We start from the raw sequence: 20,212 nt of genomic DNA on the forward strand, positions 1-20,212 counted from the left end.
TTTAATGACACCAACCCTCTCTGTTAGTGTTGAATTCCCACTGTCCTTGAGATTAGTGAAATGCTATTTTTAATAGTGTACTGTACTGGCTTACTGTAGGCCTGAACATGACGTGCAGATGGAACAGCCTTTCAAACCAATTCAAAATCAACTTTACAAGTTTCAACAAGTTGGCAGGGAGTGGGGAACAGACATTGAGGGATGAGGGCTGATGAGGCAGCCCTGATCCTCTCTCAGCTTCCCCACCACCCCTCTGCCCACCCAACCCAGTGCAGCCTCTTGGCTTTGGACAGGGCCTATCCCCACTTGGCGGGTGTGGTGAAGGAGCCGTGGCCAAAGAAACCAACATCAGGTCCACCGCCACAGGAGAAAATCTACTTTGTCAAGTGCAGCCCCAAACCTCGCCTACAACCCCTAGCCCCAAACTCACCTCCAGTCTCCCACCTCAGCCTCCGCTCCCCCGTCACCCCCACTTCTCCCACCTCAGCCTCCGCTCCCCCCTCGCCCCCACTTCTCCCACCTCAGCCCCCACTTCTCCCACCTCAGCCTCCACTCCCCCCTTGCCCCCACTTCTCCCACCTCAGCCTCCACTCCCCCGTCGCTCCCACCTCAGCCTCCACTCCCCCCTCGCCCCCATTTCTTCCTCACCCCCAGTCTCCCCTATCAGCTGCCATTTCCCCCTCACTCCCAGCCTTCCCTTTTCTCTTACTCCCAGCCTTCCCCTCCCCCTTGCCTCCTGTGTCCCCTGCTTCAGCCGCCTCACCCCCCAGCCCCTCACACCCTGTTTCCTGCCTCCCCACCTCCCCGATGGTTGAGAGCCCATGGCCTGTTACAGTCAGCTGATATCATGGGCTTGGGTCTGTGTGGTTGGTCATCTGGTCATTATAGATAATCACTCTACATGTAAAAAAAAGTCATCCAATCCTCATTGCCACCTCTCTGATTTGTATTTCATTGAGTTAAGACCAGCTGAAGGTAGCCATTGTCGAGAATTCTGTTTCCATCTCCACCACAGAGAGGGCTACACAGAGACACTGTGCTGTTGAACCCAGTGTTGAATATATCCAATGATCCAGCCTGCAGTGTTCTCTGACATAGTGAATGGTCCTCTGGAAAATAAATTTCTCCCCAAAAACATGCCCCCGAGTTCTCCATTTCCACAAAGGAGCAGAATTCACTCTGTCAAGGGCCCCCATAATCTTGTATATTTCTATCAGATCAACCCTCATTCTTCTAAACTCCAGCCAGAATAAACCAACCCATATAAACCTTCCTTGTAATCATTTTATCCAGGAATCAATCTGGTGAGCCATCCCGGAGCTGCCTCAATATTCTTCTCTAAGGAGACCCAAACCAGGACTCCATCTGTGGTCTCACCAGTGCAAGCCTCTCCTATCTTTGCACTTCACCTCTCCACCAATGAAAGCTAATATTCCAGATGCCTTCCTAATTGCTTGCAGTGACTGCAATGCTGTCTTTTATTCACACTCAAGCACACCCAGATAACATTACTTCCGAGCTTCGCGCACAACACGCGTATTGCAGCATTGATGCCCTGTTTTGGAATCTCTGCCACCCATGGAGATTCATGCAGAAGAGAAAAGTTGAAGAAATACTGTACCCAGGTTCCTCTGTACTACAGCATTCTGCAGTCTCTCTCATGTTAAAATAATATCCTGCCTTTATATTATTGCTGCCAAAGAGAAATGTCTCTCATTTTCCCACATTGTGCTTCACCTGTGACATTTTTGCCCACCTAAGTTAACCACACAGGCTTTATGCTCTCTCCACAGCTTGCTTTCGTACTTGGAATTTTCAGCAACTTTGGCTACAATACACTTTGTTTTTTCATCCAAGTTATCAACTTGGATTGTAAATAATTGAGGCCCTAACACAGATCTCCATGGTGTTCACCTAGCTACAGTTTGTCAACCTGAAAATGACCTATTTATCTTGACTTTGTTTTCTTTGAGTTAGCCAACTTGCTGTTCATGTTACTATAATACTCCCAACACTATGTCTAATGTTGAAACCTTTTATCGTCAAATCATACAGTACAGAAAGGTCACCAAGCCCACCGAGTCTGTACCACCAAAGTTACACTAAATCTACACTAGTTCAACCTTCCAGCACTAAGACTCGAATTTTATGACACTTAAAGTGCTTGTTCAAGTATTTTTGTAAATTTTGTGAGGATTGAGCCTCTGGGTAAAAGTCTTTTCCCTCAACTCACCTCTAAACCTCCTGCCTTTCACTTCAAAATTATACCCCCTTGTTATTGACCCTTTGACCAAAGGTAACAGCTGCCTTCTATCCATCCTGTCCATGCCCCTCATAATCTTTGAACCTTTATAATATTACCCCCTCAAACTTTTATTCTCTAAAGAAAACAACCTGAGCTCATCCAGCATCTCTTGATAGCTGAATACTCCATCTCAGGCAACATCCTAGTGAAGCTCTTTCACATCCTTTCCTGTGCAATCACATCTGTCCGACAGTGTAATGACCATAGTTACACATAGTTTTCCAATTGTGGTTTCACCAAAGTCCTGTACAGCTTCAATGAAGCCTCCCAGGTCTCAACTGATAAAGGCCAGTGTCCCATATGCTGCCTTAACCATCCTATTAACTTACCCTGCCATTTGACAAGCACTCCAAGATTGCTCGCTTTCTTTCTCTCACAACACCATACTGACTGTCCCTGATGAAACTTTGCTTCTCTGAATGGAGATTAATTTTTCCTTCAACATTTTCTCCTTGACACTGATGAGAGACACTCTGGGCTGTAGTTCCCTGGTTAATCTTTACCACCCTTGAAAAGTGGAATCACATTTGCTGTTCTCCAGTCCTCTAGCAGCCTCTCTGTGGAATTAAAAACTAGGGTCAGGGCCCCTGCAATCTCCTCCCCTATACCTCACAGGAGCCTGGGACACAATTCATCCAGAGCTTTGGATTTGTCCACTTTTAAACCCACCAATACCTCTTCACGCTCTCTATCAACCTGATGAAGAATTTCATGGTCCCTCTTCCCAAATTTTGCATCCACGTTCTCCTCCTCCTGAGTGAAAACAGTTGTGAAGTATTCATTTAACCTCTACCAATGTCCTCTGGCTCCACACATGCATTTCCACTTGGTCCCTAATGGGCCCTACTGTTTACCTGGTTATTCTCTTCCCCTTGATATACTTATAGAACATCATGGGATTCTCCTTAATACTACCCACCAGTGTTTGTTCAAGTCTTTCTTTGCTATCCTTTATGCTTTCTTAAGTTGCTGTCTGCACTTCCCTAACTCTAAGAGGTCCTCTGTGGATTTGTTCCCTTTGTACCTGTTACACATCTTTCCTTCTTATGCAGTCTTGAATATTCCTAGATATCCAGGGTTCACTGGGCTTATTGTACCTACATTTCACCCTAAAGGTCTTTGAATCAAACTTGTGGCATTGGGTCAATATTCCCATTTTCTAACTTTTCCACTTGTCACTTCTCTGTATTAAATTCAAGTTGTCAAAAGTCTGCCGTTTCTGCTAGTCCATGCCATGTCCTGTTCTATTTGATTGGCGTTATCTTCATTGTTTATTTGAAAGGAGGGTCTAGGTCAAGTCGGCATATGGAGGGAGGAAGTTTTGAAGTTTTGCCCAGATTGAACTCCATCTGCCATTTATCTGCCCAACTCTCCAATCTATCTATATTCTGCTGTAATCTCTGACAGTCCCCTTCACTATCTGCTCCTCCACCGATCTTTGTGTCATTGGCAAATTTGCTAATCAGAAAATTTGAAAATAATCCTAATCTACTCAACCTTTCTTCATAGCGAGCACCCTCCATACCAGGCAACATCCTGGTGAACATCCTCTGTCATCCTTTATGAGGGAAATGGGAGTGGAGATAATGGAGGGGTTTCTCCTAATCTTTCAAACCTTCCCAGATAGAGGGGTGAGAGCTTAGATAAGTCCCTCGGTCCAGATGGGATCCATCCCAGGTTACTGAGAGAAGCGAGAGAGGAAATAGCCAGGGCCTTAACAGGTCTCCTTGCAGCATCCTTAAACACGGGTGAGGTCCCGGAGGACTGGAGATTTGCTAATGTTGTACCCTTGTTTAAGAACGGTAGCAAGGATAATCAAGGTAATTATTGACTGACGAATCTGGCATCAGTGGTAGGGAAGCTGCTGGAGAAGATACTGAGGGATAGGATCTATTCCCATTTGGAAGAAAATGGTCTTATCAGTGATAGACAGCATGGTTTTGTGCAGGGAAGGTCATGTCTTACCAACTTAATAGAATTCTTTGAGGACATGACAAAGCTGATTGATGAGGGAAAGGCTGTAGATGTCATATAAATGGACTTCAGTAAGGCATTTGATAAGGTTCCCCATGGCAGACTTCGGTAAGGCGTTTGATAAGGTTCCCCATGGCAGGCTGATGGAGAAAGTGAAGTCACATGGGGTCCAGAATGTGCTAGCTGGATGGATTGAAAAACTGGCTGGACAACAGGAGACAGAGGGTAGTAGTGGAAGGGGGTTTCTGAAATTGGAGATCTGTGACCAGTGGTATTCCGCAGGGATCTGTGCTGGGACCACTGTTGTTTGTGATATACGTAAATGATTTGGTGGAAGGTATAGGTAGTCTGATTAGCAAATTTGCCAATGACACGAAGATCGGTGGAGGAGCAGATAGTGAAGGGGACTGTCAGAGATTACAGCAGAATATAGATAGATTGGAGAGTTGGGCAGATAAATGGCAGATGGAGTTCAATCTGGGCAAATGCAAGGTGATGCATTTTGGAAGATCTAATTCAAGAGCAGACTATTACAGTAAATGGAAAAGTCCTGGGGAAAATTGATGTTCAGTGAGATGTGGGTGTTCAGGTCCATTGTTCCCTGAAGGTGGCAATGCAGGTCAATAGAGTGGTCAAGCAGGCATACGGCATGCTTTCCTTCATCGGATGAGATATTGAGTACAAGAGTTGGCAGATCACGTTACAGTTCTATAGGACTTTGGTTCGGCCACATTAGAGTACTGCGTACAGTTCTGGTCGCCACATTACCAAAAGGATGTGGATGCTTTGGAAAGGGTGCAGAGGATGTTCACCAGGATGTTGCCTGGTATGGAGGGTGCTCGCTATGAAGAAAGGTTGAGTAGATTAGGATTATTTTCATTAGAAAGATGGAGATTGAGGAAGTCCTATGTGAGGTCTACAAAATCCATGAGGGGTATAGACAAAGTGGATAGCAAGAAGCTTTTTCCCAGAGTGGGGGACTCGATTACTAGGGGTCATGAGTTCAAAGTGAGAGGAGGAACGTTTATGGGAGACATGTGTAGAAAGTATTTTACGCAGAGGGTGGTGGGTGCCTGGAATGCATTGCCAGCAGAGGTGGTAGATGCAGACATGATAGTGTCTTTTAAGATGTATCTGGACAGGTACATGGATGTGCAGGGAGCAAAGGGATACAGACCGTTAGAAAATAGGTAACAGGCTTTGACTGAGAATCTGGATCGGTGGAGGCTTGGAGGGCTGACGGGCCTGTTCCTGTACTGTAGTTTTCTTTGTTCTTTGTTCTTTGATTACTGGTCCCACCACTGCCCTTTGCTGTCTCCCATCCAGCAGTATGAAACTCATTTTCTCTGCCACCTTGTGTACTGGCCTCAAGCCAATGTTTTATCCAATTAGACACTAACCTCCTATTACATCAGTGGTACTTTGTCAAATCCTTTCCTCAAATCTATATTGACAACATCCATTGAAATCCCTTCATCAGTCTTCTCTGTAACCTCATCAAAATATTTCACCAAGTTAGCCAAGGACAATCTACCCTTTACAAATCCACGCTGACCCTCCTTCATTAACTCCAACCTTTCTAACTGCCTGTCCATATTTATTTCTAAAGCCTTATACATTACTAATGCTAAACTAGCTGACCTGTACTTAGACAAGGAATGTTCTTTTCCCTTTCTTGCATAAGGGTGTCACATTTGTCATTCTCCAAATCTTTATCAGCTCTCACCCCTCTATCTGGGAAGGTTTGAAAGATTAGGAGAAACCCCTCCATTATCTCCACTCCCATTTCCCATAGTAATCTGGGAAGGAAGCCTTCTGGACCAGGTGACTTAACAGATTTTAAATAATCGGCAAAAGAAGCAAAAGCAACATGAGAGAGAGTCTTTTTCTCACATTGTGAGTGGGTAGGATGTGGAATGCACTACCCAAGAGTGTGGTGGAGGCAGATTCAACTGAGGCTTTCAAAAGGGAATTAGACTGTTATCCAAAAAGAATGTACAGAAATATGGGGGAAAGCCGTTAGGTGAGATGCTTGGTGAAGAGCCACGCAGACACAATGGGTCAAATAACCACTCTTTGCACTCTAATATTTCTGCAATTCTGTGATTTGTCCAGTGTATGTGCAGACACCCTTTCCAGTGCATCATGTCTGTCCATTTACATCCCATTGATCACCTCAGTTATTTCCTCTTCTGTTGATATTGTATCAGCATCCGCTTTGTCAGTAAACCCTGATACAGAGTGCTTAAGTTTTCGAGCGTACCCTATTGCCTCTATCACGTTACCCTCTTTACCCCAAATAAAGTCCACCCAGTGTTACTAGTTGCTTGTTATTTACATATTGGGAGAAGATTTGTACATTCCTTTATATTTGTCAAACACATTCCATTCTCATCTTCTGTCCTCCTCAGGTTGTGGATTCCTTATTTTTTTCAATCCTCAATTGGTCTCATTTATAGAGTCATTCAGCACAGAAACCAACCCTTCAGCCTACCATAATCCCAAACTAAACTAGTCCCACCTGTGTTTTTATTTGGCCAATATCGCTCTAAATATTTCTTATTCACATACTTATTGAAATATCTTTTAAATGTTGTAACTGTACCTGTATCCACCACTTCCTCAGAAAGTTCATTCCACGCATGAACCACTACCCATGTAAGAAAAAAAATTGCCTCTCATATCTTTTTTAAATCCCTCTCTCACCTTAAAAATGTGCCCCTAGTCTTGGAAACCCCACCCTAGGGAAAAGACACCTACTATTCACCTCGTCTATACCCCTCTTGATTTTATAAACCTCTAAAAGGTTACGTCTCAACCTCCTAGGCTCCAGTTGGAAAACAGATCCCAGCCTGTCTTTATAACTCAAAAATCTTCTCTGAACTCATTCTAGCTTAATAATATCCTTCCTATAACAGGGTGACTAGAACTGGGCACGGTACTCCAGAAGAGGCTTCTTCAACGTCCTGTACATCCTTGACATAACATCCCAACTCCCACATAGAACAATACAGCGCAGAACAGGCCCTTTGGCCCTCGATGTTGCGCTGACCTGTGAACTAATCTAAGCCCAGCCCCCGACACTATCCTATCATCATCCATCAGCTTATCCAAGGACTGTTTAAATGTCCCTAATGTGGCTGAGTTAACTACATTGGCAGGCAGGGCGTTCCACGCCTTTACCACTCTCTGAGTAAAGAACCTGCCTCTGACATCTGTCTTATATCCATCACCCCTCAATTTGTAGCTATGCCCCCTTGTACAAACTGACATCATCATCCTCGTAAAAAGACTCTCATTGTCCACCATATCTAATCCTCTAATCATGTTGTATGTCTCTATTAAATCCCCTCTTTGCCGCCTTCTCTCCAACGAGAACAAACCCAAGTCCATCAGCCTTTCTTCATAAGACCTTTGCTCCAGACCAGGCAACATCCTCGTAAACTTCATCTGCATCTTTTCCAATGCTTCCACTTCCTTCCTGTAATGGAGCGACCAGAACTGCACACAATATTCCAAATGAGGCCGCACACGCGTTTTTTACAGTTACAGCATGACATCACGGCTCCGGAACTCAATCCCTCTACCAATAAAAACCTAACACACCGTAAGCCTCCTTAACAGCACTATCAACCTAGGTGGCAACTTTCAGGGATCTATGTACATGGACACCAAGATCCCTCTGCACATCCACACTACCAAGAATCTTTCCATTGACCCAGTATTCTGCCCTCCTATTATTCTTCCCAAAGTGAATCACCTCACATTTATCCACATTGAACTCCATTTGATACCTTACAGTCCAATTCTGCAGTTTATCCAAGTCTCCCTGTAATCTGCAACATTCTTCCACACTGTCCACCATTCCACCGACTTTAGTGTCATCTGCAAACTTACTAACCCATCCACCAATGCCTGCGTCCAAGTCATTTATATAAAATGACAAACAGCAGTGGTCCCAAAACGGATCCTTGAAGCACACCACTGGTAACTGGATTCCAGGCTGAATATTTTCCATCAACCACCACTGGTTGCCTTCTTACAGAAAGCCAGTTTCTAATCCAAAGTGCTAAATCTCCCTCAATCCCATGCCTCCATATTTTCTCCAATAGCCTACCATGTGGAACCTTATCAAAGGCTTTACTGAAGTCCATGTACACCACGTCAACTGCCCTACCTTCATCCATATGCTTAGTCACCTTCTCAAAAAACTCCATGAGGTTTGTGAGACGCCACCTGCCCTACATTCAAATGTCTGAAAAATGAAGGCAAGCATGCTAAATGCCTTCTTAACCACCTTATCTATATGTGACGCAAACTTCAAAGAGTTATGTACCAGAACCACTAGGTCTCCCTATTCTACAACACTGTGCAATGCTCTACTTTTAATTGTCTTTGTTTTTCCAAATCTATCCAAATTAAACTCCATCTGCCACTCTTCAGCCCATTGACCCATTTGATCAAGATCTCTTTGTAATCTTAGATAACCTTCTCATAGCATTCTCACTTGAAAAACTGACTTGACATTATTTAATAGTTCCTTGCTCTTCTCCATCACCAGTCTAAACTTTGTTACACAATGACCACTCTTAACTAAATGCTCTCAAAAGACACTTAGCCCACTCAGCACAGTCATTCCCCAGCACCAGATCCAAAAATACCTCCTTTCTGGTAGGCTGAGGATATCCTAGTCAATGAAGCTCTTGTGAACACATTTCTAGACAGTATTTCCCTCTTCCCCTTTACGTAGAGCATTATCCCAACAGAAATTGCTGGAGAAGTTCAGCAGGTCTGGCAGCATCGGTGGAGAGAGAAACAGAGTTAATGTCTTGAGTCTGATAACTATACTTTGGTTCTGAGGAGCATGGAAAATGTTAGTTTTTATGCTATTTAAAAGGGAAATTGAAACAGATGGTGAATGCTAAGCGTGATAGGGGAGACATTAAGATGTAAAATAGGTGTCAACGGTGAGTTTGAATAGGAGAAAATAAGTCAGGTTTTACTAAGAACAAAGCCAGCAAGATACACACAAGATAGAGTTAGGAACAGAGAATCAAAATGAAGGTCTGAATTTAGTTCTTTGAGGAGGTCACGAGACAGGTTGACAAGGGCTGAGCAGTGGATGTGGTATACATGACTTCAGCAAGGCATTTGATAAGGTTCCCCACGGCAGGCTCATTCATAAAGTCAGGAGGTATGGGATACAGGGTGATTTGGCTGTCTGGATTCAGAATTGGTTGGCTGACAGGAGGCAGAGAGTGGTTGTAGATGGTAAGTATTCTGCCTGGAGTTCAGTACTGCGTGGTGTCCCGCAGGTCTGTGTTCTTGGGCCTCTGCTCTTTGTAGTTTTTATAAATGACTTGGATGAGGAGGTTGAGGGGTGGGTTAGTATGTTTGCTGATGACACAAAGGTTGGAGGTGCCGTTGATAGTATCGAGGGCTATTGCAGGCTTCAGCAAGACAATGACAGTATGCAGGGCTGGGCTGAGAAATGGCAGATGGAGTTCAACCTGGATAAATGCGAAGTGATGCATTTTGGAAGGTCGAACTTAAAATGCTGAGTGTAGGATTAAAGGCAGGGTTCTCGGCAGTGTGGAGGAACAACGGGATCTTGGTGTTCAAGTGCATAGCTCCCTCAAAGTTCCCACCCAAGTGGATAAAGGTTATTAAGAAAGCATATGGTGTTTTGGCTTTCATTAACAGGGGGATCGAGTTTAAGAGCCGTGAGGTTATGCTGCAGCTCTACAAAACCCGAGCTGCAGCACTTGGAATATTGTGTCCAGTTCTGGTCGCCCTATTATAGGAAAGATGTGGAGGCTTTGGAGAGGGTGCAAAGGAGGTTTACCAGGATGCTGCCTGGACTGGAGCGCTTGTCTTACGAGGAGAGGTTGACTGAGCTCAGACTCTTCTCTCTGGAGAGAAGGAGGAAGAGAGGTGACCTGATGGAGGTGTACAAGGTAATGAGAGGCATGGATAGAGTCGATAGCCTGAGACTTTCCCCCAGGGCAGGATTGACTGCCACGAGGGATCATAGTTTTAAGGTGTTAGGAGGAAGGTATAGAGGAGACGTCAGAGGGAAGTTCTTCACCCAGAGAGTTGTGAGCGCATGGAATAGTTAGCCAGTGGTAGCCGTGGAAGCAGAGTCATTCGTGACATTTAAGCGACTGCTGGACATGCACATGGACAGCAGTGAATTGAGGGGAATGTAGGTTAGGTTATTTTATTTTTGGATTAGGATTATTCCACAGCACAACATCATGGGCCAAAGGGCCTGTGCTGTGCTGTACTTTTCTATGTTCTGTGTTCTATGTTCTAAGTTGTTGAAATCAATGTTGAGTTCTAATGGCTGTGAAGTATTGAAGTGGAAAATGAGGTGTTGTTGGCTAGAACCCTTTCTGACACCCTCACTACCTGTTCTGCTTGCTCCTCACTTCATAAAATATTCCCCAGAACAAGGCCCATCATTTTCCAGTCCCAATCGGTTCTGAAAAAAGGTCACTGGACTCAAAACATTACTCTGTTTCTTTCTCCGAAGATACTACCAGGCCTGATTTCCAGCATTAAAGATTTTTAATTTAATTCTGTTCTAAATAATTCTTTTACAGATTGCAGACTTTGGACTGTCAAATCTGTACCAGAAGGACAAATTTTTGCAAACCTTCTGCGGGAGCCCACTTTATGCTTCACCGGAAATTGTCAATGGCCACCCATATCATGGACCAGAGGTTAGTGTTCCAGGCTGGTCAATAAACCAGCGCTAAACCAGGTTGGTGTTCCAGGCTGGCTGGGTTAGTTTGCCAAGCAGATGATTGTACCATCGCTTAACTAAAATGGTGTTCCAAGCTGATGAATAAACCAGACCTTAACCCAAGTTAGTGTTCCAGGCTGGTGATGGACTAGCGCTTAACCATGTTAGTATTCCAGGCCAGGGCAATTCACCTGCAAATAACTGGATTATTTTACCAATCTGGAGAATTAGCAAGGGTATTGTTAGAAGTTGGTGAATAAACCCCATTTTACCCCATTATGCTGGTTTCTCCTGATGGGGGATTTACTGAGGAAGCATATGACATTTTTAATTTATTGGGAGCTGCTTGTCAGATCATTGAAGAGTCAATTAATGATGAAGTTGGAATTAAGAGGGCTAAAAGGAGTCATGAAATAAATTTAGCAAACAGGGCTAAGGAAAATCCCAAAGCCTTTTATTCAAACGTAAAGAGCAAGGTAACTAGACAAAGGGTTGGCCAACTCAAGGACAAAGGAGGGAAGTTATGCGAGGAATCAGAGAAAATGAGTGAGATTCTTAATGAGTACTTTGCGTCGGTATTCACTGAGGAGAGGGACATGACAGATGTTGAGGTTAGGTATAGATGTTTGATTACTCTAGGTCAAGTCGGCATCAGGAGGGGCCAAGTATTGGTTATTCTAAAAGGCAGTAGGATGGACAAGTCCCCACGTCTGGATGGGATCTATCCCAGGTTACTGAGGGAAGCAAGAGAGGAAATAGTTGGGGACTTAACAGATATCTTTGCAGCATCCTTGAGCATTGGTGAGGTCCTAGAGGACTGGAGAATTGCTTATGTTGTCCCTTGTTTAAGAAGGGTAGCAAGCATAATCCAGGTAATTATAGACTGAGCCTGACATCAGTGGTGGGGAAGCTGCTGGAGAAGATACTGAGGGATAGGATCTATTTACATTTGGAACAAAATGGGCTTATTAGTGATAGACAGCATGGTTTTGTGCAGGGAAGGTCATGTCTTACCAACCTGACAGAATTCTTTGAGGAAGTGACAAAGTTGATAGATGAGGGAAGCACTGTAGATGTCATATACATGGGCTTCAGTAAGATGTTTGATAAGGTTCCCCATTGTAGGCTGATGGAGAAAGTGAAGTTGCATGGGGTCCAGGGTGTACTAGCTAGATGGATAGAGATAATGGGAACTGCATATGCTGGAGAATCTGAGATAACAAAGTGTGGAGCTAGATGAACGCAGCAGGCCAAGCAGCATCTTAGGAGCACAAAAGCTGACGTTTCGGGCCTAGACCCTTCATCAGAGAGGGGGATGGGGAGAGGGTTCTGAAATAAATAGGGGGAGGGGGAAGGCAGATTGAAGGTGGATAGAGGAGAAGATAGGTGGAGAGGAGGCGAAGGCAGCGGAAAAACTGCTCGATGTCCAAACGCGACTGGCCTGGTTTGCTTCAGGACATGGTTGAGCAGTTTCAAGGCCGAAGAGATTACAAGAAAGTTGCAGTGGGAGAGAGATCCCTGAGGTTTGTCAGGAGGGAGGAAACCCTCTTCCCAACCCCCTTTTCTGATGAAGGGCCTCGGCCTGAAACTTCAGTTTTTGTGCTCTTAAGATGCTGCTTGGCCTGCTGTGTTCATCCAGCTCCAAACTTTGTTATCTTAGATGGATAGAGAACTAGCAAGGCAACCAGAGATAGAGACTCGTAGTGGAAGTGAGTTTCTCAAAATGGAGAACTATGACCAGTAGTGTTCCACAGGGATCTGTGTTGCGACCACTGCTGTTTGTGATATACAGAAATTATCTGGAGGAAGTACAAATAGTCTGATAAGCAAGTTTGCAGTAAGATTGGTGGAGTAGCAGATAGTGAAGGGGACTGTCGGAGAACGCAGCAGAAGATAGATTGGAGAGTTGGGCGGAGAAATGGCAGATGGCGTTCAATCCAGACAAATGCCTGAATGGCACGGTGGCTCAGTGGTTAGCACTGCAGCCTCACAGTGCCAGGGACTCGGGTTCGATTCCACCCTCGGGTGACTGTCTGTGCGGAGGTTGCACATTCTCCATGTGTCTGCATGGGTTTCCTCCGGTGCTCCAGTTTCCTCCCACAGTCCGAAGATGTGCAGGCTAGGTGGATTGGCTATGCTAAATTGCCTGTAGCATTCAGGGGTGTGTGGGTTATAGGGGGATGGGTCTGGGTGGGATGCTCCAAGGGGCGGTGTGGACCTGTTGGACCGAAGGGCCTGTTTCCACGCTCTAGGGAATCTAATCTAATCTAATGCGAGGTGATGCATTTTGGAAGATTCAGTTCACGGGTAAACTATACGATAAATGGAAAAGCCCTGGCGAAAATTGATGCACAGAGAGATCTGGGTGTTCAGGTCCATTGTACCCTGAAGGTGGCGACACAGGTCGATAGGGTGGTCAAGAAGGCTTACGGCATGCTTTCCTTCATCGGACGGGGTATTGAGTACAAGTTGGCAGGTCATGTTACAGTTGTATAAGACTTTGGTTTCGACCACATTTAAAGTACTGCGCACAGTTCTGGCCGCCACATTACCAAATGGATGTGGATGCTTTGGAGAGGGTGCAGAGGAGGTTCACCAGGATGTTGCCTGGTATGGAGGGTGCTAGCTATGAAGAGAGGTTGAGTAGATTAGGGTTATTTTCATTAGAAAGACGGAGGTTGAGGGGAGACCTAATTGGGGTCTACAAAATCATGAAAGCTATAGACAAGGTGGATAGAAAGAAGCTTTTTCCCAGAGTGTGGGACTCAGTTACCAGGGGTCACAATTTCAAAGTGAGAGGGGAAAAGTTTAAGGGAGATATGTGTGGAAAGTTCTTTACACAGAGGGTGGTGGGTGCCTGGAACACATTGCCAGCTGAGGTGGTAGAGGTGGGCATGATAGCATCCTTTAAGATATGTCTAGACATGTACATGAATGGGCAGGGAGCAAAGGGATACAGTTCCTTGGAAATAGGTGACAGGTTTAGATAGAGGATCTGGATTGGTGCAGACTTGGAGGACTGAAGGACCTGTTCATGTGCTGTAATTTTCTTTGTTCTTTTGTTCTTTGTTCTTTGCAATTACATTATAATAACTGTTAACCAACCTATTTTAATCAAGAAGTATTGTCCATTTGAATGGGGAATTAACCAATTGCCCAGGCTCAGTCAGTCCAAGTAATTTGAGGGAGAAATGGTCAGAAAGTCAGTAAGAGAGTGAGTAAGGGATAGTAGGAACTGCTGAAGAATCTGAGATAACAAGGTGTGGAGCTGGATGAACACAGCAGGCCAAGCCGCATCAGAGGAACAGAAGAGCTGATGTTTCGGGCCTAGACCCTTATTCAGGAATGGGGGAGGCGAATGGGAATCTGGTCAAACAGGCGGGGATGGAGCCGGCAAAGGTGAGTGTAGGTAGGGAGGAGATAGATCAGTCCAGGGAGGACGGACAGGTCAAGGGAGCAGGATGAGTTTAGTAAGTAGGAGATGGGGGTGGGACTTGAGGTTGGAGGAGGGGATAGGTGGGGGCAAGGACAGGTCAGGGAGGCGGGGACGAGCTGGGCTGGTTTTGGGATGCAGTGGGGGAAAGGGGAGATTTTGAAGCTTGTGAAATCCACATTGATACCATTGGACTGCAGGCCATTCCTTAGACAACATATCCATCCTGGGCCTCCTGCAGGATGCTACTCGAGGGTTGCAGGAACAGCAACTCATATTTCGCTTGGAAACCCTGCAGCCTAAGGGTAACAATGTGGATTTCACAAGCTTCTAAATCTCCCTTCCCTCTACCGCATCCCAAAACCAGCCCAGCTTGTCCCCACCTCCTTAACCTGTTCTTCCTCCCACCTATTCCCTCCTCCCACCTCAAGCCCCACCCCCATCTCCTATCTACTAACCTCATCCCGCCCCCATGACCTGTCCGTCCACCCTGGACTGACCTATCTCCTCCCTAACTCCCCACCTACAACTCACCTTTACTGGCTCCATCCCCGCCTCTTTGACCGGTCTGTCTCCTCTCCACCTATCTTATTCTCTATCCACCTCCTATCCACATCCCCCTCTCTCCCTACTTATTTCAGAACCCCCTTCATCTCCCATTTCTGAAGAAGGCTCTAGGCCTGAAACGTCAGCCTTCCTGCTCCTCTGATGCTGCTTGGCCTGCTGTGTTCATCCAGCTCTACACCTCGTTATCTCAGAGTAAGTAAGGCAGTTCCTGTCTCCTTCCCTGTTACAAACCCAGCAAGAAATTGAGCAACCAGGGTGAAACGGATGGAAATCTCGAATTTTCAGCAGGAAACGCATTGTTTGAAGTTGTCACAATCACTGTAACACCACCAAATTATCCTGAAACTGCTTTTCAGAATCCTTTTGCAATCACTTCAGTATGGGAGATTAATGGAAGAATTTTTCTTTGTGTTTAAATAAATGTGTATAAGCCCTGCTCAGAAAGTCCTAGATTGTGAGGTTGTTTGTTAAGGGCATTAATGCTTGTCATCAAACTCAGATGGATAGATGCCAGGAGAGCTGCAGTTTTGTGGGATATCTTTGCTGTCAGTACTGTTTGTACGCAAAGGCAACACTAAGCCGGTCTCAAAGCATTAATACTATGACCCAGACAAACAAACTCTAGTCATTGTGTGCTCACATAACCGATCACAAGCTCCCATACAGCGAAGTGAGTTTGTGTATCTGTTGAACCTATCACTATCTGCTATCTGCAACTGATTGGGTATTCTCATTTGGCACTGACAGGTAGACAGCTGGGCTCTGGGTGTGCTACTGTATGCTCTGGTTTACGGGACTATGCCATTTGATGGTTGCGACCACAGAAACCTCGTCAGGCAGATAAGCAGTGGGGATTATCAGGAACCCACCCCACCATCAGGTAGGTGATAGTTGGTCAGAAGATACTGATGAACTGAAAATGCTGGGCCTAATGCCAATAATAGGTAAGCATTTAGAATCTAAAAGTTGAGCATACCTTAATCCAAAGCAGCGAAAATAATGGATTGAGTTTGGCAGATTTACGCAGCCACACGCCAATGTGATTTAAAAGGGGCTAAATCTGATGATAACGTTAGAATGTTCTTTGAGATTACATTTGAATAATTGTTAACCGATCTATTTTAGTCAATGTGTATTATCAATGAGAAATTAACTGAGTGCAAATATTTGATTTAATTTACCTTTGAGGGTGCTGAGTGGCCCTCGCAGAACTCAAACTGTGATTTTTTTTAGCTGTCCTAGTGCTGCTTGGTAGCGCAGCCAATGACACATGTACTGATGATCACGAGTGGACTGATGCGGCATTAACAGTTGTCTGGCTTGGATTTTTTTTTTGCTTTTTGTCGACATGACAAATTATCCACATTGTCCAATAGATGACAGTACTGTGGCTGTTGTGGAAAAACTTGACTAGTTCTGGAGCATAAATCTTCAGTATTCTGACCAACTCTTGCCATGCTGTTTAGGATGGCTTTAAAGAGGGCACGGAAGAAATTTGATTGGATATTTCGGGGTGATGAATAACAATTATGTGGAGAGTCACCCGCTGTTACAGAACCAGCTCAAAGTTGATGGGCCTTAAGACTTCCTGCTATTCTGTAGCAAACTTTGATTCAATGCAACCTTGAAAAGTCTAATGAAAACCCTTTATTAAATTAAGCAATAAGACAACAAAATATAATCTCATGGTGTGTATCAGATGCAAGTACAGATGATAACTTGTGAACTCACATTTAGCAAAGCCTTCTGGAGGAGTTTGAAAGTGTTGTTTAAACCAGTCCCCGGTGCTCCATTTTCTTTCATAATTCTTTCATGGATTATAGTTGTTGTTGGCAAGGCCAGCATATGTTGAATGAGAACTTGTATTTTAAAAGTTTCCTGAGCTATTTACTCTTGTGCATCTCTACTCCGAGATAGGAGAGGTGTTTTTGAAAAATTAAGGGGAGAAGGTGACCAAAGTTGATCTGATTTGCTTCGAAACCCAAGACTGGGTCATACACAGTGAATGATAAACAGACAGGGGTTGGTGGTGTACTAATATTGTCACTTCCCTAATAATTCAGAACCCAAGGCTAATCAGAGCAGATGGTGAAACTTGAATTCATTTCATAAATTTGCAACTGTCATTAAAAGCAAACTAGTTCACTAATGTCCTTCAGGGAAGGAAATCTGTGGTCCTCATCTAGTCTGGTCTACATGTGACTCCAGGTCCATAGTGAAGTGGTTGACTCTTAACTGCCCTCAGAAATGGCCTAGCAAGCCACTCTGTTCAAAGGCAGCTAGGGATGGGCAATAAATTTTGGCATTGTCAGAGCTGCCCTTGTGTTGTGAAAGAATAAAACAGAACACTAAGGTTAGTCAAGTAAAGAGCGAACCTCTTGAACCGGGAATTGCAATGTGACTGTCTGTTGCTGCTCCCTGACAGATGCCCGTGGCCTTATCAGGTGGATGTTGATGGTGAATCCTGAGCGGCGAGCCACAATTGAGGACATCGCTAACCACTGGTGGGTGAACTGGGGTTACCAAGTGAGTGTGTGTGACTGTGATCCAGCTGGAAGCTCAGATGCTCACTTTATTGGTTGGCAACATCACTCACGCTGTTTACTCTCAGAGGGGGAGCTGAAGTTAAAATGCCCAATCAAGCAGTTCCAATCCCAGGGGGTGCTAGCAGCCCAGACATCTGTGAAGAAATCCAAGAAAGAGACTGACATTACTCACAGTCTGCATGAAGGAACACCCAGTACCAAGTATAATCTGAAAAGACCCAAAGGAATTTTAAAACAGAGGTTGGCCGATGACTGTCACACTCAAAGCACAGAGGTTGTTAAAGGAATATCAGAGCATGAACTTGGCATTAATGGTCCCTCTGTTGGAGCCGTTGGGGGAGTAGAAGCAGCTCCTGTGTGCACACAAGCTGCTGAACACTCCATTACAATGCCAAAGAAGGGAATCCTGAAAAAAACACAGCAGAGAGAATCTGGTTATTATTCCTCCCCAGAACACAGTCAATCATCGGAGCTCCTGGATCGGGACTGCACAACTAGTACCAACTCTATCTGCTTTCCTAAGCATGGCACAGGCTTGAACCACGCTGGCATAATTGCCCAGGGAAGGAAAGGAATACTGAAGCACACTGGCAAGTTGTCAGATTCTGCCATGAACTGTGAATCACCATCAGGGATTACAGAATTGGCTCAACAGCTGATGGAGGCTAAAGGCTGCAGCCTCCCACCCACAATTAATGACAGGGGCAGCCTCCTCGCCGAAGAGTCATTCAAGCTGCACCATTTACCAGAAGACAGGCCAATTCGCAGCTGTGTCTCTGCGGGAAACCTGTTGCATCTCGAAGACTTTGAAGAGCTGAGGATCCATCCACCCATTCGCCACATGAAAGCTTTCTGCCAACAGCTGGGTGACAGCAGCTCCTCTCTGCTCACGGACATGGACAATTTCACTCAGATCTACAAGAAAGCTCTGGAGATAAGCAGCAATTTGAACTGAGGGGTTTGTGTGTGTGACAGCTGAATGCATGGGTAACTATCAGATCCATTGCATGGACTGGTTTGTCAGTGTTCAATGGGAATATCTGAGGCAGGGCAAAAATCCTTTGCAATAGCACAGAATCAGTCTATATGAATGACAAGGGACAAGGGTTGGAAGGTCAATAGTAATGACGAGGTGAAGTGATTATAAGGAAGTGTTCTGAATGTCCTGGGGTTATTGAGGCACCTGAGGAGCAAGGGGAATCGCATTGAGGTTTGGATATCTACTGAATTGACAGAGTTACGCTTTTGAGACTGGCTCCCAGCATTGTTATGAGGTGTGTTCTCTCCTGTTTTGAAAGGAACTCCACTATTAGAATTGAAAGAGCTGAAAGCTCAATCTATTGGACAGTCATTTATAAGTTTCAGCTGTAATAAGGTTTGCAAAGGGTGAAACCCCTAAGTTGAGATGTCTTAATTTATGAATAATTGTGGTGTCTTTATTCATAAACAGAAGCCAATGACTGCATCAAGCAGCAACTAGCATGTGTAACATTACTTAGATAACTTATTATTCCTGTGAAACTTGACTGGATAATATTTCCGTAATGTATATTGTATTTAGTTTGAACATTGTTATTTATGTCAGTGTGCTCTTATTGGTGACCCAGCCATTTGTAAATTCTAATATATTTGCATGAAATGATAAAATTGTGCTAACGTTTTAATTTAAAAGCAGAGCTGATAGCGGATAATCTGTTTGGCAAGATGCCATGAGGAAAAAAGCCACTCTCTACAGTAGTCATTGATTCAAGATAAATCAGCAACATCAGGACAGTTGTTGCTGATGTCAGTGCATTAAACTGGTTATGCATGAATGTCAATGCTTATTTCCTTTGCAAAAGACATGGTGTGGAGCCTTGTAAGGGTCAAAGTGACATGGGCTATGGTGAAACATGTGGATGAAGTGCAGCAATACCCATCTTGAAATCTCACTCCATCTTTTATGCTTTTCACAAGCAGCATGGCAAAATTCTCTCTGGGTAGTGGCGAGATGCCAATCAACTCATTATTGTTTGTCAAATGCCTAGTTAACACCACAGTTTATCTCATCCTCCAAATAAGTTAGATATCAGAAAACTCAACAATAAAACCAGAGTGAGCCCCTGGTAGATTTAGCTCATCACTTGCTTTAAGCGACCTCTACGTTGGACGTCGGGCTTCAGTGTCTCAGGGCACATTCCATGTCCACCGACACAGACACCCTGCAGCCACAGACCTTAGCATCTGACATGTGCAAACCTCTAAGAACCACCAAGGGAAATCTCCAATCCACATAAAGATTAATTGTGACCTTCAGAGCTGCACCTTGGGTTACAGCAGCAATTACACAGAATATAGAACATAGAACAATATAGCGCAGAACAGGCCATTTGGCCCCCGATGTTGCGCCGACCCGTGAACTAATCTAAGCCCATCCCCCACACTAGCCCATTATCATCCATCTGCTTATCCAAAGACTGTTTAAATGCCCCTAATGTGGTCGAGTTAACTACATTGGCAGGCAGGGCGTTCCATGCCGTTACCACTCCCTGAGTAAAGAACCTGCCTTTGAAATCTGTCTTAAATCTATCACCCCTCAATTTGTAGCTATGCCCCCTTGTACTAGCTGACGTCATCATCCTCAGAAAAAGACTCTCACT

General features: G+C 44.7%; 1 protein-coding gene across 3 annotated transcripts in view; it reads left to right on the top strand.

Annotated features, from left to right (window-relative positions):
• nuak1b (NUAK family, SNF1-like kinase, 1b) overlaps positions 1 to 19,292 on the top strand; it is a 68,533-nt gene extending 49,241 nt beyond the window's left edge. For all 3 annotated transcript variants that reach the window (XM_048553870.2, XM_059654754.1, XM_059654755.1), the window contains 3 exons: positions 10,885 to 11,004; positions 15,775 to 15,907; positions 17,453 to 19,292. In XM_048553870.2, coding sequence (XP_048409827.1) covers positions 10,885 to 11,004; positions 15,775 to 15,907; positions 17,453 to 18,528 — 1,329 coding nt within the window. In that variant the 3' untranslated portion in view covers positions 18,529 to 19,292. The remainder of the gene's footprint in view (positions 1 to 10,884; positions 11,005 to 15,774; positions 15,908 to 17,452) is intronic.
• Positions 19,293 to 20,212: the final 920 nt, after the last annotated feature.

This window comes from Stegostoma tigrinum, chromosome 25 (genome assembly GCF_030684315.1).
Source record: "Stegostoma tigrinum isolate sSteTig4 chromosome 25, sSteTig4.hap1, whole genome shotgun sequence".
Lineage (NCBI taxonomy): Eukaryota > Metazoa > Chordata > Chondrichthyes > Orectolobiformes > Stegostomatidae > Stegostoma > Stegostoma tigrinum.